At 35.2% G+C, this 23,430-nt stretch overlaps 1 protein-coding gene across 2 annotated transcripts in view; it reads right to left on the bottom strand.

Moving 5' to 3' along the window:
* The window catches only part of COL22A1 (collagen type XXII alpha 1 chain), a 578,696-nt gene that overhangs the window by 16,050 nt on the left and 539,216 nt on the right, over positions 1 to 23,430 (bottom strand). For both annotated transcript variants that reach the window (XM_074264749.1, XM_074264757.1), the window contains 8 exons: positions 22,507 to 22,560; positions 20,075 to 20,119; positions 15,710 to 15,763; positions 13,505 to 13,558; positions 11,617 to 11,670; positions 8,955 to 9,026; positions 4,817 to 4,852; positions 3,393 to 3,437 (listed from right to left, as the gene is read on the bottom strand). In XM_074264749.1, coding sequence (XP_074120850.1) covers positions 3,393 to 3,437; positions 4,817 to 4,852; positions 8,955 to 9,026; positions 11,617 to 11,670; positions 13,505 to 13,558; positions 15,710 to 15,763; positions 20,075 to 20,119; positions 22,507 to 22,560 — 414 coding nt within the window. The remainder of the gene's footprint in view (positions 1 to 3,392; positions 3,438 to 4,816; positions 4,853 to 8,954; positions 9,027 to 11,616; positions 11,671 to 13,504; positions 13,559 to 15,709; positions 15,764 to 20,074; positions 20,120 to 22,506; positions 22,561 to 23,430) is intronic.

Genomic DNA, 23,430 nt, shown 5'->3' with positions numbered 1-23,430 from the left:
GTTTTACAAAGCACTTTTCATTTTATCTTCACATCAATCTTGGAATGTTATTATTATCAAGATCCTTAAAATATAAATGTTAGAATTGAAAGGGTTTTTAAGACCGTAGAATTTTGGAATATAGAGTATATGAATATTGGAATATAGAATATGGGAAACAGAAAGGACTTTAGGACACAGAATGTTAAAGACAAAAACAATCTTAGTCATACTGTGATTCAAACTATTCATTTGCCAAAAGAGAAAAATGTGCTTCAGAGGAAAATGTGTAAAAGATTGTTACAACATCAAGTGAGAGGTACTAGAACCTGGAATAATCTCATCACCCTTCCTTGCTGTCTGACCCCACTTTGCAAACAATCTTTGATTCTTGACCTCAAGACCAATGAAACACAGGCCTTAAAATCATGCAGGGACTTAACGCTTGCCTCTTTTCTCCTTTCTTCCAAATGTTATCTGATGTCTCCCCCGTGGTTTAATAAACAACCGAGCTATATTCTTCATAGAATCCATGAACTCAAGGGGACTTGAAGAAGATTTTCCTTCTTGCTCCTAGTCTCATAATAAGATCAGCTAAATAGTGGAGATAGAGCACCTATTCTGGAATCAGAAGGACCTGAATTCAAATCTGGCCTCAGACAAACTGTGTGATCCTCTGCAAGTCACTTAATCCTGAGGGTCTCCTCCCCGCCCCTCCCCCTCCAAATTTAAGCAAGCAAAAAAAGAAAAAAAAGTGACATGTTCCCAAGAGGAGTAGCCCTTTGTACTATGGTCCTCCAAGTCAGATGATGGCTACTGGCAGATAAATGTTTCTAATATTAAGTAATAATTTCTGATGATTAGTGATCTTTTACATGGGCATGATTTCTTTCGAAGCACTTTATTTCAATGAATTCCCAAATATCTCTGTTATATGGAAAGGTCAGGGCTCATCATACCCATTTTATAGATTTAGAAACTTACAAGTCTGAAGACACTGACTTCTAAAATCACACAGCCGATACGTTGTAGAGCTGGAATGAGACACCGGGTCTTTTGACTCTAACTGATTCTTTGGCTCCCAGACTACTGCTTTTTCCATAATATCACATTGTTCCTATAGCAAGGACTTCCTAGAATCGGAAAATGTCAGTCTGAAGGGAACTTTTCTAGTCCAAGCCCCACAAATAATAAGAATCTTTCTGAGTCCCCAACAAGCCCAGACTGTTAGAACATTTACAGGAAGGTCACCACCTCTGCATGCATTGCTGGATGGCCTTCATTACAAAGAATTTCTCATGTTGAACAGCAATTTCTATCCCTCTAACTTTCTAGTTTTTTACTATTTTGAGGCTCACAGAATAAATCTAAGTCCCTGTTCTATATGCCAGGCTTTAGACATTAGAAAATGGTGTTTATGCTCCTTTTAAAATATAGGATCAAAATGAAAGTTGGAAGGAAACTTACAAGCTATTCGTCTCCCTCCTTTTACAAATGGGGAAACTGAGGCTCAGGGAGACTGACTGACTTGCCCAAGTCATACAGATAGTAATAAAGGATGTCAGTCTCGGTACTGTGACTCCAAATCAAAGGTTTTCTCTACAGGAACATATTGTGCTCTTTTCCCCAGACCCTTACCCTGAAAAGTATTCAAGTTCTGTCTCCAAACCTGGTTACCATCTTTGGCTGGGGCTAATCAGTGCTACGGGAATTTCCATAGGGAGACCCAATCTTTCTGCTTCCTCTTGACACAGTGGAAGAAGCTGCCACGTCACTCTTAGAACTTGCAAAGGAAGCTGAGATACATCCCCATGCGGGGGCCATGACAACAAGGGGAACTGGAGGCTGCCATTCAGAGTGGTTGTGTAACAAGCAACACGTGTGGGGGTTTCAAGGCAGACTGGATATATATATTTTCACTGTGAGGAGAAGCAGCTTTCATGGGTGTTAAAACACACACACACACACACACACACACACACACACACAAATTTGCTGCAGAAATGATTCCCCCTCCCCCCCAACTCCCTTTCAGGCAAATGTAAAGAAAATCTTATTAAATCCTGGTGCTGCCAACATTCATTATGGAAAAATCTGTTCCCTTTTCACATCCGATGACAAACCCAGCACTGGGCAAATGCCATGCCAGGCATGTTTTCATGTCTGAAACTTTTTCAAATGAAAATAGACAAATTTAGATTAGAAAATTTGGTAGGGAAGGTATGATAAGATGTTGGATATTAGGGCTGGAAGGTATCTTAGAATATTCAATCTGGAAAGGCCTTTACAGATTGTCTACTTCTGTCTCTTTCTTCTACATATGAAGAACAAGATTCCCAGATTGGAAATGTGAGCCAACCAAGATCAGATAGCAAATGAATGGGAGAACAGGTAGAAGGACCAAGCTGCCCTGATTTACAGAAAAGAAGGAAAAATGAATGGAAATAAGGAAGAAAGGAGAAAAGGGAGGAAGGAAGGGAGAGAGAGAAAAGAAGAGAAGGAGGAAGAAAAGAAAGTAGAAGGAAGTAAGGAGTTAAGGAGGAAAGGGTAGAAAGGAAGGGAAGGAGAAAAAGAGGGAAAAAGAGAAGAGGATAAAGGAAAAAATTGAGAAGCCTTTCTATTTACTTTTTTAACTAAAGTGAATATATTACACTTTACATTAAGGAGAAAGGGAGGGAAGGAGACAAGGGAGAGGACAAAAAAAAGGAGAATGAAAATAGTATTTATTAAACACCTACTATGAGGGACTAAGTTCTTTACTAATATTATCTCACTTGATCTCATAACAACTCTTGGGAGGAAGGTTCCATTATTATCTTTGTTTTACAGTTGACAAAACTGAGGAAGAAAGAAGTAAAGTGACTTGCCCAGGAACACAGAGCTAGTGAGTGTCTGAGGCTAGAAGTGAACTCAGGTCTTTTTGATTCTAGACTCAATTGACTGGGACATGTAACTTCCTCAGGCCATCATTCATCAACTTCAGTGCATTACCTCTCTTTGCCATCAATCACATCTATGTTTATAATTTTAATTATTTCTTAATTACCTACCAAGAGAAAAAACCCATGAAGATTTATGTACTCATTGAAAAAAGACAAATATTTTTTCCTTTGATGATCAGTTATGCTCTAGTCTGGGATAAGCCATAAGGATATACAATATGTGTGTCATCTATGCAATTATAATAATTCACATTTATGAAAGGCTCTGTGGTTCACAAAACACTTTGTTTATAATGATGTTACAAATTAGATAGAGCAAAAACCGTTATGCTGATTTTACAGATGAGAAATTGAGGCTTAGAAAGCTGACCTCATTTGTCCAGGATTGCAAAGCTACTATGTGGCAGATGTAGTTCTGAGATTTAGATCTTCTGATTTCAGCTTAGGAGAGAGGACATTTCTCTTACATACCCTTTCTCCCTTTGCACCTTGTTCTCCTGGTTTTCCTGAGGCACCCTGTGGAAAGAGAACAGTGATGAGTATAGGAACAGGAATCAGGGAGCCAGAAGCAAATAAGATTATACAAAATGAAAACTGGGGAAGAGGCTCCCGATGCAATGACTGAGGAGAATCACTAGAAAGATGATCTTATATTAAAGTCTTTGTTCTCCTTTTAAAGAATACATTACAGTTACCTGAAAAGCTTAAAATCCCTCAATAATAATAGTCCCTATTTACATAGTGTTTTAGAGTGAGGAAGCACTTTACATAAACTCATTCATTCAATGTTCCCAACATCCCACGAGATAATCAAAGCAGACACTGTTATTTCCATTTATTGATAGATTAAAGACCTCTGAGCTCAGGAAAGATGTTCTAAGATAATAATCCCCCAAAGTAGGGTAATTATGAAGAAAGCAATGCATTGAGGTGTGTAAAGAAAGTATGCTACATCTTTCAATTTATTTTTAACTAAAACATATTAAGCCTTTTCAAAATTTAATATATGCACTGGCATTAGTTGCATCATTTCAGGGCGGCCATATATGGTATATATGCAATATCCTGATGGAAGAACAGGTGTTCCCCTATTTACAGTGACATTCTCACTGATTGGCTCAATTTTACTGTACTGACATGTCCTGTGGTTGAGATAAGTGACTTTATGAATTCCTATTTTTCATTAAACTAGTCCTCACAGAATGGACAAGTGGATTAAACAGCTCTATACAAAACAACAAACGATAATTGGGAATTAATGAGAATATTAATGATGAGACTGTGAGAAAAAAGAGCTGATATTTCTACTTCTAGCATAAGCTCTTTGCCAGCTGTGTTGAAAAACAAAAACAAAAACAAAACAAACATGACAATTGAATCAGATCTTCCAGAGTTTGCCAAAAAAATTGCAATTACCAAGATTACTTGAAATATAACCCTTCAGCCATCACTCTTAATTATGAAGCTCACCCTGAGAAATGGCCTTGAGATAATGACAATGTGAAATCATTATTATCAGAAGGGCAATTAAAAACCAAACTATTGTTATTGAAAAAGATGTGTATCGGCTATAAAAAATCTCATATCTAAAGATGCAATGCCTGATTTGTTTGCAAGAACACCTAACTGGTAACAGGAAGATATGAATTTATAAGGTGAATTTGAACAATAATAAAATTTTGATATAATTGGTGGATTGGATGTCATTAATTTGGGTGCTTTCCCAGAACTCTCTGCTTTGCTTTAGAGAAGTGTGATATTTCATAAAAAAAAATCCTGATCCTTAAAACTTGTCTGGCTATACAGTTAACAATATATTTTATAGTATACAAAGCCCTTTCAAATCCACTTTATCATTTGATCAGTAAAAGGATTAAAACATGCTCAATACTTGCCTCTTTTCCTGGAATGCCTTTTTCTCCTTGTTCTCCCTGTGAAACATTAACAATTATGAAAGAGTCGAGAAATGCATGGTATGCCAATGGTAACCAACTAACCAATCCTCTAAGTGACAAGTATCTTTTAAACATCACTGGCTATCCCAAAAAAATCAACAAATGTTTATTAAGCAACTACTTTGTGTCAGGCTCCATTCTGGTGCTGGGGCTACAAGTAAAAAGAGGAAGTTTCTTCCCTTAAGTGCTTACGTACTAAGGTAATGTAGTCTATATTCCCACTTGCAAACTACTGTAAGTTTAAGGGAACTGAGAAAGGGAGTGATGAAGAATCCAGGAAAAATTAATTTCTTACATTTTTATAGAGATGCTTAACAGTCTGGAAAGTCCTTTTATAAATGATCTCAACTTGATCTTTATAACACTCTTGTTCAGCTAGGCAATAAGTGTTTTATCTCCTTCATGAGTAATAATAGTAATTTTCTAGCTCTCTTCATAATGATCCTCTTCAGTAGGTATACTTAATTTTACTATGCCCATTTTATAAATAAGGAATTTGAAGTCCAAGAGAGATTAGGTGACATCCAAAGTCACACAGCTAGTAAATGTTATTCAAATTTAGTATTCTACTGACTCCAAGTCTGATGCTCTTTCTACTGCAATGTGTTTTGTATAGGAGGTTAAAAGTCTGGGGTAAATTAAAAATAAATTTTAAAAAAAGTGTCTGGTGTCATAAAATTTCAAAGTTTCAAAGGCATCATCCAGTGGTTCTTCAAGAGTCTGTGGAGATCTCTGATATTCCTTTAAAGGATCTGTGAGGTCAAAACTATTTTCATAATAATATCAAGATGTTATTTGCCTAATTACATATCTGTATATCACAACAATTAAATAAAGGAGCAAAGAAAATAATGGCTCCTATTAAGCCATAAATAATAGAAAATTTAAAAATATGTAAAATAATGTCACTGTTACTTTTTGTTTTGGAAAATATAATTATTTTCATAAAATATGTTATGTTAACTCAATCAGTTTATTTTTATAATTGAAAAATTCATTAATACATTTTAAGTGATTAGTTTTAAATTTTAATAGAGTCAATATTAAAAGATATAGCTTAGATAAACAAAAGGTCTTTAGTGCCCTCAATCATTTTTAGAGTATAAAAAGGGTCCCAAGAATAAAAGGTTTTAGAAATGGTGATCTGGTCCAATCCCTCTCCCTTTAAAAATATGTATTATTTTATTATTTATATCTATGCATTATAGATTAAATCACATATAATATATTATTTATAATATTATTTCATTTCATAGGTAAAGAAACTTAAGCCCAGAGAGGACAAATGATTTTTCCAGCATTTTTCAAAGCAGTGACTCATGTCAGATTGGAAGCCTGATCTTCTCTGTATCTCAAATTTGGTGTTCTATTTACTATATCAGGCTTTGGAAGATCATCTCTGCCCTCAAGGAGCAACAGAGATGAGAAATATGCTAACTCGTTTGGGTACCAAACAATTAAAATATAATAAATATAAAATTGAAATATGATAGTAGTGCTGTATTTAGAAGAAGGGAGATGAGTGTTTGGGAAGTAACTTGTTCATCCAGGCAATACTAGATGTTCCTGATTAGCTACCAATGGGCACACTCCTTTTCCCTCTTGCTTTCTTCCTTCCATTTTACTCCATTCAATAATATATGAAATGATGGATAAAATCCTTGAATATTTATTCAAGAAACATTTATGAGATCAACAAGGAAATGACCTTAGAGATTGACTAGTTCTGATCCTCCATTTTCCAGACCTTAATAAATGAAGTCCTGAGAGGGGAAGGATTTTTGAGTTCAATTTTTTTTGTGGTTATTGTTGTTGTTTTAAACTCAGAATTGCAACACTAGCTAATTAAGAAAGCACAAACATGGAGACCTCCTTTGAATCTGGGCTTTGCTCTTTCACTATACTCTAGTGTCTCTCTAATGATAAAGAGCAAATAATACAATGGACTTTAGAAGTTATTGTTCCACTCCCTTTGCATTTCATGGGACTATCAGTAACTGAGGTGACACTGTATAGTAATTCCCCAAAATCCTGACTAGGGCATATAGAAACACATTTTCCATCCTTAACATTTGAAGGGAACATAGATTATCAAAACAGACTCAGTTGGGACTTTAGAACGCAAGCTGTTAGAATAAAGAACAAAACCCCAGAATGTTAGAACTGGAAGATGCTTTAGAACACAGAAAGAAAGAATGCATAGATAAAATATTAACATAAGATGTTAGAACTGCAGAACCTTAGATGACCGAGTGTTAGAATATAGAACGTGTTAGAACAAATAAAGAATAGAGAACATCAGAACTAGAAAATACCTTAGAATACAATATTTTAGAATAAAGAACATTAAAAAAAACCCAAAGATCATAGTATTTTAAAACTGAGAAATATCTTATAAGGTAGAATATTAGAATAAGGAACATGGAGTTTTCAAACAAACACAACCCAGAATATTAAAACTGGAAAATAATAGAACACAAAATGCTGAAACATAAAGACAAATATTAAATATGAAGAGCAAAGTATGTGGAATGTTAGAACTGGAAGGAGCACCAGAACTTCAACACTTCGATTAGACAGATTTAGAAAATATAGGCCCTGAAAGTTAAAATGACTTACTCAGGAAATTACTAGGGATAATATTGAGGTTCACCAAGTCATGGAATTAAGGACAATGTTAATAGTTGACATTTGTATTGGGCAGATAGGTAGTACAGTGGAGTGACCTGGAGCTCCAGACCTGAAGTCAGGAAGACTCATCTGCTTGAGTTTAAACCTGGTCTCATATACTAGTTTGCTGTGTGACCCTTAACAAGTCATTTAACCTTGTCTGCCTCAGTTTCCTCATATGTAAAATGAACTGAAGAAAGAAATGGCAAAACATTCCATTATCTTTGCAAGGAAAACGCCAAATGGGGTCATGAAGGGTCAGCCATGACTGAACAGCATTTATATAGCAGTGACTATGAATCAGGCAATATGCTAAGGGTTTTGCAATTTTTATCTCATTTGATCCTCACAAGTCCGTGCTGTTGTTTATTTTCATAGAAGAGTAGATCTTACTAATTGTACCACAAATGTGTGGGCCCACATGCAAATTAAGGGGATGCTCTAGCTTAGATTCAATCATAAAAGCCATTCCTCTTCTCCTTCAGGTTAATGATAATGACAATAATAGTAGTTCACATTTATAAAACCTTTTCAAGATTTAAAAGTGCTTCCTCCATAACTTGTGAGGTAGATTGTTGTTGTTTTGTCCTTTGATTTAGAAGAGGATCAATGACACCATGAGGTGATGTCTTGACTTCTCATGAATTGGATTTGAGTGAAGTAGTCACTCAAAATCATCACTGTCACTCTTCCTTCTTGAGTCATCAAAGTTCAGTGAGAAGACAATTCAGGACTGCAAGGGCCAGAGATACAGTGGGTAATCTTGGTGTCCATATTTTACGTGTTCCACAGCACCTGTTTCAGTAACTTTTGTGATTTTTGGAACAAATGTTCTCAGTGATACATTCTGCCAGAAGAAGTCTTCATGAACTTGGAGTAGACATTTTTCCAACTCATCAATGGATTTGAGGCTTGTTGGTTACCCTCAAAAGTTTAAGTCCCCCAAAAGAAGAAATAGGTGAAGCCTCAAAACCACTTTAGACTCAGCTTCAGAGTGGCAGAGATAGGAATAGGAATGTGATAAATAATTCTGAATTTCATTTCAGCAAAGTCTAGAAATATAGATTAATTTTGGAATATCTAACTTTCCCCCCTCTTAAGCTGCCACCCAAATAACCACAATTACTTTGACTTTCTGAAATGAGCAAAATGCATAAGTTTCTATTTTCAATTGCTTCTTCATCTATGAAATGAGGAGGTTTGCTTCGATGGTCTCTTAAGGTTACTTTCTATCACAAAGATCTATTACCTCTGAACAAGCACTTATTTAATTCTACCTGAAAAGAAGGTACAATGTGAATCTTGGAATGATCTAATGAAAAATGCAGCTTGGGTAGAAAATGAAGCCTTTAAAGTTGATATACAGTCCAGGAAGCTTCTTAACCAAGGCTTAAAGTTCTCTACTTACTGGAGGTCCCCGAGGTCCTTGGAATCCTGGAAGACCTGGGCTGCCATTATCACCTTTGTTTCCTTTCTGCCCCTACAAATACAAACAGACAACTGCAACAACAATCCAGATCAATCCTAGTCATAACCTCTTCCTTCATGCTTGTTCTGCCATGAGTGCCAAGGCACTCAGTATACAGTAAAGATGAAGACAGAGGACAGAATGAAATTGAATTTAATAGACAGTAAGTCCTTGCTGTATGGAGAATGTTTGTGTATAAATTTGCCCAAAATATAATCCCTGCTTTCATGTAACTGACAGTAGGGCTGGACTTAAACTTACCTGATTACAGATAATAATACATAGTAACTTCATTACTTCTTTACAACTCTGCATCTTTTCAAGATATATTTTTCTTTTAATTTAGAATGCAAGCATATTTCTAAAATATTATGAAGTAGATAGGTACATTATTATAGGCACCATCACATTATAAAATGATGAGAAGCAAAGGAGGGAAAAATCAATTAAAAGAAAAAAGATTAGCAAAAAAAAAAACTCAAATAATAAAAATTATCTTGAGGACATTTGAGTTGGAAATGGAAATAGAACAATAAAATGCTAAAATATGGGGGAAAGCTGCAAAAAATAATAACAAATTATTTTTAACAGGATGGATTTAACTTTGAGAAAAAACCAGAGGTCATTCAGAGACAACTCAAGGTGGTAGCATGGGAAAAGGCAGAAAATAGCATTTCAGATTAAAATAATGTATGACCAATCATTACCCAATTGATAAATGGTCAAAGGATACCTAGATTTTCAGATCACAAAATTAAAGCCATCTATTGTCATATGAAAAAAAATGCTTTAAATCACTATTGAACAACTCTGAGATACCATCTCACCCCTCTCAGATTGGTTAAGATGACAGAAAAATATAATGATAAATGTTGGAGGGGCTGTGGGAAAACTGGGACACTAATGCATTGTTGGTGGAGTTGTGAAAGAATCCAACCATTCTGGAGAGAAATCTGGAATTATGCCCCAAAAGTTATCAAACTGTGCATACCCTTTGACATGGCAGTGCCATTCCTGGGTCTGTGTCCCAAGGAAATCATAAAGGAGGGAACAGGACACACATATGCAAAAATATGTGTAGCAGCTTCTTTTGTGATAGCAAAGAATTGAAAAATGAGTAGATGCCCATCAATTGGGGAATGGCTGAATAAGTTCTGGAATATGAATGTAATGGAATATTATTGTTCTATAAAAAGTGATGAACAAGCTGATTTTAGAAAGGCCTGGAAAGATTTACATGACCTGATGTTGAATAAAACAAGCAGAATCAGGAATATATTGTACATAATAACAGCAAGAATATGTGACGATCAACTATGAAAGATGATTCTTTTCAGTGGTTTAGTGATCCAAAGTAATCCCAATAGACTTTGGACAGAAAATGCCATCTGTACCAAGAAAAAGAAATAAGTAAACTGAATGTAAATCAACACATTCTCTGTTCACTTCTTTTTTCTGTTTGCTTGTTTATTTTTTTATCTCTCCTATAGTTTTCTCCTTTTGCTCTGATTTTTCTGTCAACTTGGTTCATAAAATAATGTGTATTAAAAATAAATTTACTACAAAAAATTAAGTATGACTATAAATGAAGCTGATTTTCCTTAGTTGTGTTTGGCTTGAAAAGTTTTTTTTTTAATAAACAAATCAATAAAGGTCCAGAAATTCTTTGAAAAATTTAGCATGAGTGGAATATACTCATTTAGGTAGATATCTTCTGGCTAACCACTTGGGGATCATCAAATCAAGGAATGCAGTAATTCTAAAAGGAGGATTCTTGTTCAGGTAGGAAGTAGACTACACAGCCTTTGAGATTGCTTCTAGTTCTGAGATTCTAAAAGACTTTTTGAATTTGATTCAATGGTATTTCTGTTTAAAAAAAAAAAAGAAACTCTTTGTGTAGACATGTATTTGTTTTACACACACACACACACACACACACACACACACACACACACACACACACACACACCAGTATTAACATTCCTAATTCAATTAGGAAATCTAATGGTGGAAGCTGGGAGTGGACTATGTTCTGCAGTCGAAGATACATTAGCAATTTTATCCATAGTAATGGTTACTTCTAAAGTCTCTCTGGAAAGCTATTTAAGATTTGCTGTGTCCTGACCATTCCCAGAAGCCTTCAGTAGACTTCTTTTCCTGGCATTTCTCTCTATTGCCAGTGGCTGAACACCAAGTCTTTCTACTCTTCCTCCATCATCTGATGATTCCCATTTGTTCTGCTCCCCACTGGGAGGCTGCCTGCTTGCAATGCTCATAAATATATCTTGAGATGATAGACAGACTCATTACTCCTTCTGCCTGAGGTAATGTGCAATCAGTCCAATTACCCCCTTCTGGTTCCCTCAGCTATGGAACAATGTGCCCTTTTCTGGGGCTGCATGAGATAAATCTGATGTTCTGGTGGAAAAAAGACCTGAGTCCTCCCCTTCTTCCAGTAGCAACCTGTGGAGTTACTCTATATAGGGGTGAATGGGGCCTAGATTATTCCATGTGAAGTGGGGAACCAAAAGGTATGGGCTGTAGCTGCTTTGGATTTGACAAGTTAATTTCTTCTTTTATTTGACATTTGACCGGTACTTACTGGGTTACCTGGTTGGCCAGGGTCTCCAGGAGAGCCGGGTGATCCATTTTTACCCTGCAAGGGGAAAATTATAGGTAAAAATGCAACCACTCTATTTTACTACTGTGCAACAAATCCCTCCCATCCTGTTTTCTTCCCTTTTTATGCAAAACAAGAGATAAAAGAAATATTTAATAAATTACTATATTGCCCCATTGAAATTCATGTTTATCTTTATTTTATTTCTCATCTGCAGATCCATTTAGACTATACATCACTATATTATCCTATTGAAATTAATGGATGCATTTTATTTCTTATGTACAATATCCTTTCTCCTCCTCAAGAGCAGAGATAACCTCTTATTTTCTTTGTATCACCAACACACATATAGTTAAATAGTTTTTAAGTTGGTTCCAATTCTATGACCCCATTTGAAGTTTTCTTTATAGGCATTTCCTTCTCCATTTTACAGATAAGGACATTGAGGCAAACAGCATTAAGTGATTTATCAGAGTCACACAGCTAGGAAGTGTCTGTGGCTGGATTTGAATTCAAAAAGATGAATTTTCCTGCGTCCAGATCTGGTACTCTATCCTTTAGATTCTGTCTGATACACAGTAACTGCTTAATCAATGGTTAATGACTACCTGGTAAACTCCCTCCCTCCCTCCTTCCCTTCTTCCCTTCCTTCCTCCCTTCCTCCCTTCCTTCCTTCCACAATTGGGGTTAAGTGACTTGCCCAGGGTCACACAGCTAGGAAGTGTCTGAGACCAGATTTGAACTCAGATCCTCCTGACTTCAGGGCTGGTGCTCTCTCCACTGTATCACTTAGCTGCCCCTTTCCTTTCATTTTAAAGGGGATTCAAGGTTTACTAAAAGTCAGGAGATACAAGAACCTAAAACCTTTGGGAACCATTGGCGTAAGGGATAATAGACTAGTCTCAGAATGAAGAGGACTTAAGTTTCAATCCTAATTTTGACACCTACTACCTAGCTTTATGATGCTGGCTAAGTCCCTTAACTTTTTAGTACCTCAGTTAACTTTTTAAGACTGTACTTGTAGAACAGTTACTGAATTGAACTTGTAAGAAGTTCCTCCTTGAATTCCCTATACTGATGAAATCAGAAATGCTGATCTCTCTTTACTCCCAAATGAAATAAAACCAACCCAAACCCATCCTTTATTCTGAGTCTTCCAAAGCTTTTAGAATGTGACTTAGATAAGGTGCTCTCAGATCACCCTTAGTACTCCAGAACCTTTGTAAGCAGGTCCATCCCCAGAGTCTGGTTGCTTTTTAACTATACTTTGGATAGTTCAGATATGCTAAAATCTGGGTAGTAACCCTTGGAGGAAGCTGATAAGAGAAAGGGAAGTGACTTTACCAAACAGGGCCAAAAAGGGAGCAAACATTTATATACACTCATATATATTAGCTCCTAAATCTTCTACCAACAACTAAGCATACTTGTAGGGTTACCTTCTTGCACATGTGTCTCCCAGGTTACTCTTTGATATTTCTCCTTTGCAACCTCTTAATAATCTTCATCTTAACTTGATTTGTCATCAATGAAAGCAATGATGGAAAAGAGAAGGGAGAACACACTGCACATGGAGAGAATATGTCATACCACAAAAAAGGGATATATGTGAATTCAGAGGACTTGGGTGCAAGCTCTAGCTTTGGTACTTTTTAACCTGAATGACATCAATTAAGCTATTTTTATTTTGAGGTTCTCAGTTTCTCCATCTGTAAGTTGGGAGATTATTATATTTATACTGCCTACATTAAAGATTTTTGTGAGATAAGCTCTCTAGATAGACAAATTGTTTTATTGATAGATCTCTTACATCTGCTTTGGGATAATGTTCCCAACAAATTTTAAAAGTTACCAAAAGATAACTCACCGGTGCTCCTCTAAGTCCCCGAGCACCCGGGGGCCCTGTGGGTCCAGTGTCACCCTAGAAAAAAGAAAAGAAATTATCCTATTATTAATGCAGAGATTAATCTCAGGAGGAACAAGGGTATATAACACAGTAAGACATGGGCAAGAGAGCTTGAAAGAAAATATTGTCCTCAAGGCCCACAGTTGGAAAAAAAAAAAAAAGGAACAAATTTTAATGAGAAACAGGAAGAAACCTAAATTATCAAATGCAAAAGTTCAAGTGTTTAATAATCAACAAGAAGAAAAATTCAAACAATGATTAATAGGCAAACAAAAGGTCATAAGATTTGAAGGACTTTGGGGGTTATTTGCCTGAGTCCCCTTCTTTTATAGATGAGGAAAATGTGATCTGAGAAAATACAGTGACTTGCCTATGGTCTTAAAGGTGATAAGTGGCTGAACCAGAGCCAGGTCTTCTAATGGGAAATTCAGTGCTCCTTCTACTACATCATTGTTCAAGAGACATTTGGTGTTGGAGAGTTCACTGACCTAAGTCATGTATATGGTTGGATAGTTTGGATTGCTGGAAAGTTGTTTGTTTTATATTACTGAAATCTACTTCCCTCCACCTCAAGGTAGACTAGATGATTTCCAAGTTTCCCACCAACTCTAAGACTTTAATGATTGCATTTCATTGGTTTATATTTTATTTGCCTTATGCTTCAAAAGTCCCCACCAAATTTAGGGGCAGCTAGGTGGTGCAGTGGATAGTACATCAGCCCTGAAGTCGGAGGACGGGAGTTCAAATTTGATATCAGATACTTAACACGTCCTAGCTGTGTGACCTTGGGCAAGTCACTTAACCCTAATAGCCTCAGGGAAAAATAAAACAAAACAAAAAACTAAATATGTTAAAATAAAAAAAAAAAAACACTAAATTTGGAATCAGAGGTCAAGGATCATTGCTTGCAAGCTGTATGATCCTACAAAAATCAGGTGACTCCTTAGGGTCTCAGTTTCTCATTTCTAGGAAATAATCAGTTTAGATTATAAAATGTTTAAGAACTATTTCTACTCTAAATCTTAGAAAATTTTAATAATATAGGATATCTGTCTTTCTGTACTGACCAAAAGATATATTCTACAGGCAAGCTGGTAAAATGCAGCATTGGACTTGGAGTCAGAAAATTCTGGATTTAAATTTCATCTCAGACACTTACATGAGAAGTAAAATTGTAAGATTTTATTTCCCCAGTTGAAAAATTCATAGCCTCCCTTTACATTGCCATGGTAGAAAAAAATGAAGGTAAGTTATAGGGTCAGTACATCCTGGCTGAAGAGAATTAAAGAATGTCTTAACTCAACAGAAATAACTACTAGTACTGGTTGAGTACAAATGACCTGAGTTTTTGCCCCAGGCAAGTTAAAATTTTAATTGGGCATGCTTAATGAGCCAAATGCATATTACATTTTTTTTTCTCTTTTAAGAAGGAGACATCCACCATTTTGAACATATGATGATGTGGCAAGGGGAAGGGAATGCACGAAATAGAAGCTTCATAAAATACTAGATTTTGGAAAAGTCTCCAATTTAAATTTTGAGGAGATAGGTGATATTATGGAAAATAATTGCTAGTTCTGGCTTTTGTAAATTGCATTTGTGCCCCCTCAAAGGAGTATGGCACTTGCTTTTTACAAGAAACATAGAAGGCCTTCCTCCACTCACTCTAAGAATTTGGGTCTGAATTTTTCATTTCTAACACTTACTAGCTTCCTGACTCCAGGTATGTCACCTAATCTCTTTATAAGACAAAGATATAAGTTTCCAAAGAGAAGAATTGAGAAGTTAGACTTGATAACCTTTAAAGTCCTTTCCACCCCTAAATGATGCTAGAATTTATTTTTATTCTTATTCATTCATTTTTAAAAACAATTTTTGTTTCATTGTAACTTGACTCTTTAGTCTGAGTGCTCTTTTTTTTTTCTGCTGAGACAATGGTGTAGCAGAAAGAGAATTTATGAAGAAATTAGTAAACCTGGGAAGTATTCTGAGTTATAGAACCATTTAGTAGTATGAGGACGGGCCAGTCTCATATATGAACTATAATGATTTGTCCTGAAACACAATCTTTGCACCCTTGTCTGTTGTATCTGGGATAACCATGTGAAATCCTGAAATGAAATTTCTTTCTCCATCCTACCCACAACAGATAAGCAATACACTTACATCTTTCCCTGGTGATCCTTCCCTCCCTGCAGGGCCTGGTGCTCCTGGCTCACCCTGTAAAAGATGAAAACAAGAAGATCCCAATTAAAACAAGAGGTGACGGGAACCTGTGTCCTCATGGAAGGTGCTCCTGTGGAGTTACCTGGGAAAACAAATTGAAGGATATAAGACCATGCTTTTGATAAGCCTGGATATTTTTAAGAATGAATGTGTTTTCAGGTGTGCTTGTGTGTGTGTGTGTGTGTGTGTGTGTGTGTGTGTGTGTGTGTGTTTACTATATTTTTTCTACATGAAATAATTATGACAGATTCTTCTCCAAGGCAGAATGTCAAAACTCTGTCTCGGCCCATCTCCACCTGGAATTTTTGTCTATGGCTAACCCTTTACTGCATGGCATTTCTGAGTCGACAATCAGTGAGCCCTTCAAGTTCCACCGCCAGGCAAACCAGAACTTTGCCTCAGTGTGAGATTGTCTTTATTCTCCTTATTAAACCCAAAAGAGACGTTGCATTTTCCAAAAAAGATTACATTAGTACTTTAGAGAAAAAAAAAAAAAAAAAAAAAAGTTTGGCTTCTTCTTATCATGTCCCTGTCTTACAACAATCTCCAGCTCGATGGAAATTTGGATACAACCCCTGTGTACCTTAATTTTCATAGCTCAAAAATGATAGTAATGATTCTATCATTCTGAACAAATCACTTATCTCTGAGCATCAGTTCCCAATCAACTGGAAATTGTCGTTTTCCCAAAAGCTGTTTCACAGCATTGCTAAAAATTTTAAGTACTGTGGACATGGCACAAGAGGAAAAAAGAAGTTTTATTAATGTGTTTTGGTTTTACATTATGAACATTTAAATATTATTAGGGCAGCTGGGTATTGCATTGACTACTGTGTTGGACCTGGAGGTAAGAAAAACAGAATTCAAATCTAGGCTCAAACACTCATTAACTGTGAACCTGAACAAGAGACTTAAATTCTATTTTCTTCAACTGAAAAACAGGGTTAATAAAAGGACCTACTCAGAATAGTAATGAGGATAAAATGAGATAATATTTGCAAAATGCTTAATAGTACTTGGCATATAGTAGGTGCTAAATACTGTTGTTTCTGTTTATTATTATTCTGAAAGTACATATGACATTCTACATATATAGCATCTCCAAGTTTTTCTACTTCACATTTCTTTAAATAATCGAAATTAATTTTCTTTTCCCTCAACCCAAAGAGCAAAAAAGAAATCTTTTTTTAACAGACACACACACACACATATATATAATCAAGCAAAACAAATTCCCTCATTGACTATATGCAGTGAGTAGTATGTTTCATTATTGATCTTTTGGAATCATAGATGGTCATTATATTGATCATGGTTATTGCTGCTTTCAAAATTGTCTGTCTTTATAGTGTTGTTCTCCTGGTCCTGCACATTCATTATTTTATAAGTCTTTAAAATTGTTCATTTTTTTATTATGTTAATGTTTTAGTATTAATTGTGATTCTAATTCTGCTTATTTCAGTCTGTGCCAGTTCATATAACTCTTTCAATATTTCTTTTAAATCATTTACTTTCTTATTTCTTATAGCATAATAGTATTCCATCACCTTCAAATAACAATTTATTCAGTAATTGCATATTAATCGACATTCATTTAGTTTCCAGTATTTTTGGGTATATAGGACATTTTTCTACTTCTTTCACCTCTTAGGTAAATGCCTCAGCAGTGGTATAGCTGAATCAAAGGGCATATACTATTTAATATGTATGTGAATAATTCCAAATTACATTCCTAAATGTTTATATCCAGAGGCAGATGGTGCAATGGATACACCACTTGCCTTGGAGTCAGGAGGACTAGAATGTTTGTATCCATTCATAAGTCCACCAGCACTGTGTCAATATACCTTCCTCAGCCTTTTCCCCTTGCCAACACCTCCAACATTTATCACTTCCTTTTATTGGAATCACTGCCAAGCTGATAGGTGTTAAGTAGAATTGTTCAAAATTGCTTTAATTTGCATTTTAAAATTAATTGTAATTTGGAATAAGTGGTGGGGTAATTTATAGGTTGTTTTTTGTTTTTGTTTTTCCATATGGTTTATAGATATCCTGGAACTTTTTCCCCTTAAGAAATGCTGGTTCAAATACTTAGACTATTTGTCAATTGGGTAATGATTTTCATTCTTTTAAATTTGAATCATTTTCTTATATACCTTGAAAATAAAATATTTATCAGAGAAATGTGTTGTAAAGACATTTCCTCCCAGTTGATTTCTTCACTTTTAAATCTTAAATTTGTTTTGTTTGTGTTAAGAAATTTAAATTCTATCTAAATTATTAAATAATCAAAATTATCCTTTTTATCTCCTTTATCTTTTATCTTCTCCCTGTGCCTTATTTAGTTATATGTTTTTCTCCTTTCCAATAGATCTGATAGGTATTTTTTCCTATATTTCTCTAATCTCTTTACGATTTCATCTTTTTTCTCTAGATCACTTGTCCATTCAGAGCTTATCATGACTTAAGGTATGAAGTGTTCCTTTAAATCTAATTTTTATCCATTCTGCTATTCAATTTTGCTAACAGTTTTTGTTGAATAGTAAGTCCTTAGCCCAATAACTGGGGTTTGGGGGCTTATCGAATATCAGAAATAGTTTTAGTTTCTATGTATGTCCCCTTTGCATTTATCATGTGTCTCTTGAAGAGAAGAATTATGTTACTTTTCATTGTTTTATCTAAGCTGAGATGTAATCTATCTTCCCCAGAGCTGCAAAAATAAATATCCCAAAGAGATGGTTTTATTGTGTAACTACTCTGTTTAGTAAACTACAGTAGCTCTCTATTACTTGTATGATCAAATATTGGTAGATCAGTGGAATAAATTAGATATATATGACACAAAAATTACTATAGTAATCTAGTATTTGATAAACTCCAAAACTCTTATCATCTAGAATAAGAACTCACTATTTGGCAAAAAATGTATGGGAAAACTGGAAAATAATATGTTAGAAACTCAAGAAAGACTTACATCTCACACCCCATATCAAAATAAGGTCAAAATGGACACATGATTTGGCCATAAAGAGTGACACCATAAGCAAATTAGAAGAGGTAGGGATAATTTACCTATCACCTAAAGGAGAAGCTATAGAACTATTAGGAAAGGCAAAGTGGACAACTTTTATTACATCAAATTAAAAAGTTTTTTTGCATAAACCAAACCAAAGGAAACAAGATTGAAAGGGAAGTATGAAGTTGGGAAAAAATCTTTAAAGTCAGTATTTCTGATAAAGTCCCTCATTTCTAAAATATATACTGTGTTAAATTAATAAGAATACAAGTCATTTCCCCAGTTGATAAATGATCAAATGATATAAACAGAAAATTTTCAGATGATGAAATTAAAACCATGCATAGTGATACAAAAAAATGCTCTAAATAACTATTGATTAGAGAAATACAAATTAAAATAATTTGGAGGTACTACCTTACACTTCTCAGGTCAGTTTAAGAGGATAAGAAAAAATAAGGATAAATGTTGGAGAACATGTGGGAAAACTGGGACACTAATGCATTGTTGGTGGAATTGTGAATATATCCAGCCATTCTGGGGAGTAATTTGGAACGATACCCAAAGCGCTATGAGACATGCATATCCTTTGATCCAGCAGTGCCATTATTGGGTCTGTATCCTAAGGGAATCTTAAAGGAGGGAACAGGACCCACATGTGCAAAATGTCTATAGCAACTTTTTTTGTGATAGCAAAGAATTGAAAAATGGGTAGATGCCCATCAATTGGGAAATGGCTGAACAAGTTGTGGAATATGAAGGTAATGGAATATTATTGTTGTATAAAAATGACAAACAAGCTGACTTTAGAAAGGCCTGGAAAGATCTACATGAACTGATGCTGAGCAAAACAAGCAAAACCAGGAATATATTGTGCATGGTAGTAACAAGAATGGGTGTTGATCAACTATGAAATACTTAGTTCTTCTCAGTGGTTAAGTGATCCAAAGCAACCCCAATAGACTTTGGACCAAAAATGCCATCGGCATCCAGAAAATGAACTATGAAAATCAATACATACTATGTTCACTTTTTTTTTCTGTTTTTCTTCTCTCTCTCACATGGTTTTTCCTTTTTGTCTTGATTTTTCTCTCATTATATTGGAAACCCCATTGTCACTTTCTTGGATGGCAAGACACTTAATTGTCAAGAGGAATTAGTATTGGTTTTAAATAGTTTGATGTAATTGGGTGTAATTCTACTCAGAATCCAGAATCAGAAAGACTGAAATTGAGGGACTTTAGAAGAGCCTGTCCATTTCTTTTTCTAATATCAAGTAATCAACTTACCCTAGGGCCAGGTGGACCAGAGTCTCCTGTGTGTCCCTTAAATCCCTAGAAGAAAAATAAATACATTTTTTAGGAAAAATAATTATTTTTTTAAAAATGAGAACATGAACTATTTTATTTATTTATTTTATTAATTTTACAATTGTAACTTTTTTCTTTTGACAGAACATATGCATGGGTAATTTTTTTTACAACATTACCCTTTGCACTCACTTCTGTTCTGAATTTTTCCCTCCTTCCCTCCATCCCCTCCCCTAGATGGCAGGCAGTCTCATACATGTTAAATATGTTATAGTATGTCTTAGATACAATATATGTGTGCAGAACCGAATTTCTTGTTGCACAGGAAGAATTGGATTCAGAAGGTAAAAATAACCTGGGAAGAAAAACAAAAATGCAAACAGTTTACACTCATTTCCCAGTGTTCCTTCTCTGGGTGATTCTGTCCATCATTAATCAATTGGAACTGCATTAGGTCTTCTCTTTGTTGAAGATATCCACAGGGAAAAAAATAATTCATATTATATATGTGGGCCTCATGGTATAACATGGCCATTTACATTCTTATCTTAACCTTGACAGAGTCCAATCATTTTAGTCATTCCAAATCAGTCCACCATACTGTCTCTTCCTGTACTAATTTGGTCCTTTCTCTTCTCCTGGTAGTTAGGGATAGAACCTTTCAAAGCAAAGGATCAATCTCTTAGAACAAAGGCACCATGGGATAATATACATCTCTATCCTATATCTTTATAGTCATGGTGGAGGTCTCAGTAGCCTCTCCAAGAGCATACACATACACACACACTCCAGAAAATCTTTTTGACATAGGAGAATGTAGGATTAGCATCTGCACAACTGAAATAGCCCAAATCATTTTCTACTTTGCTTTTAGACTCCTACTGGATCCAACATTTTAAGAGTAGAATGTGAAAGGTTTCTCGATAAAAGAAGCGGCCTTGAAAAGAAATAAGCAACAGCGATCAGATCCCATCTCATTCCATTATCAGGATGTAAATAAAAAAAAAGATTTCAAGAGAAGTGATTGGAGATGATCACGCCTACAAGGTCTCTAACTCTAGGTCTATGCTAGGATTTCTCCTTTCATTCCATCAATAGCTCTTTGGCCAATGGATAATAATAATAGTGACAGCAACATTAACAACACAATAGCAGCTATCATTGAAAAGATTCATCTTCCTGAGTTCAAATCCCAAGTTCCTCAGACATTTACTAGCTAAGTCACTAGTGTGACCCTGGGTAAGCCACTTAATCTTATCTGTAAATTGAGTTAGAGAAGGAGAAATGGCAAAACTACTTCAGGATCATTGCCAAGAAACCCCAAATGGTTTCACAGAGAGTAAGGACACTATGGAAACAGCTGAACAAAAATGATAAATACTTTTATAAGGAGGTGGTAGAAGTGGATAAGTACAAGGCTTGAGGTTAGGAAGCCCTGAGTTCAAATTTGGCCTCAGATACTTACTAGCTATGCGACCCTAGGCAAGTCACTCAACCTCAATTTATCTCAGTAATAGTAATAATAGTAGTACCTACATCACTATATTGCTGTGAGGAAAAAACAAGACAATAATTTCAAAGCACTAAATATAGTGTCTAAGATATAGTAGATGCTTTATAAATGTTAGATGTCACCATCATCATTATCATTATCAATCCTTATAAAACAAATGCAATATAAATATATCATAATTAGCAATCATTACAATATAAAATACAATAATTACAATAATACTGTGATGTAGGTACAACTATTATTCCCATTTTAAAAATGATACATTCACAGGTGTTAAATGATTTGATAATAAGTTTCTAAGATAAGATTTAAAGTCAATTCTTCCTGATTCAAAGTTCGATGCTCTATCCATTGCACCATCTAAATGTTTACCTAGCAATATGACTGTGGGCAAATCCATTTACTGCTTTATGGTTTTCTCACCTGTCAAGGGTGATTGGATTAGACTGTTTTTGAGATCTATTTCACACCTAAATTTCAAAGATTATATGACCTTGACTCTATGACTATAAGTTCTAGCCCTGACAAATCATTTATTACAACCATCTTCTGTCTCTGAGTCCCTGTTCTCATTTCCCAAACCTTGGCTGTATCCCTGAAGCTATGGAATTGCATGTCCCGGTCGAAACCATTCATTCTATTATGCATAAATAGACATGGCTATTACTAAGATAAATATGATGTCACATTTTACATGTGCTTAGAATGAGGGACAGAATTCTCTACATCCCTCTCTCGGCTCCTGTAAACTGCATGGTATTCTTCAGAATATTTCTCCATATCTAATTTCCAACCTGTCATTCAGAGAAGAAAGCTTATTTTTTCATTAAGTGCCAATGTGTATTCATGCTACTTAACTTGTCAAATATGATTTATCAGATATTCTGGTACTTACAGGAGGTCCTCTGGCACCATCTTGTCCTCGAAGGCCCGGTTCTCCTGAAGGACCCTGAAGGGACAGAGGAAAAGGAGAGAGAAAGAAATTCATACCATAGCACTTATAAATTTTTTGCTTCTATGACAACTGGATACACCATCCTTATCAATAATAGCATCACCGTGCTAATGTATACTGAAATTCTTTTCTTCTTTGAAGCCCCAATTCAGGGGTCACCTCCTTCTGAAAACTTCCTATCACCCTTGTCAAAAATGATTGTTCTCTCTATTAATTCCCTTTTCCTCTATGATTGTTCTTCAAAATAGCACTTAATCATAGTCTAACTTGTATTGGTTGTCTATATTCTACGTTGTATCTCCCATGTCATTATATTATAAGCCTCAAAAAGATCTGAATTGACTAATTTTTACTTTTCAGCTGTCTGATAAAGTATTCTGTATACAGTATGTACTTACCACGTGGTTTTTGATCAAAGTGAAGCTCTTTCTTCTATTACTGTCCCATATTTTACTAACTATAAAACAACTAGCCAGCTCCTGTACCTTGCATGCATCTTATGCTCTCTTTACTTTATTCCATGTGTTTCACCTTGTTCTTCAATTTGTAATGCCCTCTATTCCTTTTGCTGCCTGCTGAAATATTATCCATCTTTCATTTTCCAATTCAATACCTGTTCAATAAAACCTTCCCTGATCCCTTTAGTCAAAAGTCATTGTTCCCTTCTAAGTTCTGATTAGTGTGAAAAATGAATCCCATGAAGTGATTGAATATATTTGAGTTTTCACTATTAGAAGTTATAATTATTCAAAGTATGGTAATTGGTTCCAGACCAATGGAAATATGCATTCTGAATTCCAATAATGTAGCCACCTAACAGATTTGTTTTAGTTATATCTGACTTAACGTAACCCATTTGGGGTT

Source organism: Sminthopsis crassicaudata, chromosome 1 (assembly GCF_048593235.1).
Source record: "Sminthopsis crassicaudata isolate SCR6 chromosome 1, ASM4859323v1, whole genome shotgun sequence".
NCBI classification, from domain to species: domain Eukaryota; kingdom Metazoa; phylum Chordata; class Mammalia; order Dasyuromorphia; family Dasyuridae; genus Sminthopsis; species Sminthopsis crassicaudata.
This window is presented reverse-complemented; position numbering and strand designations above follow the sequence as displayed.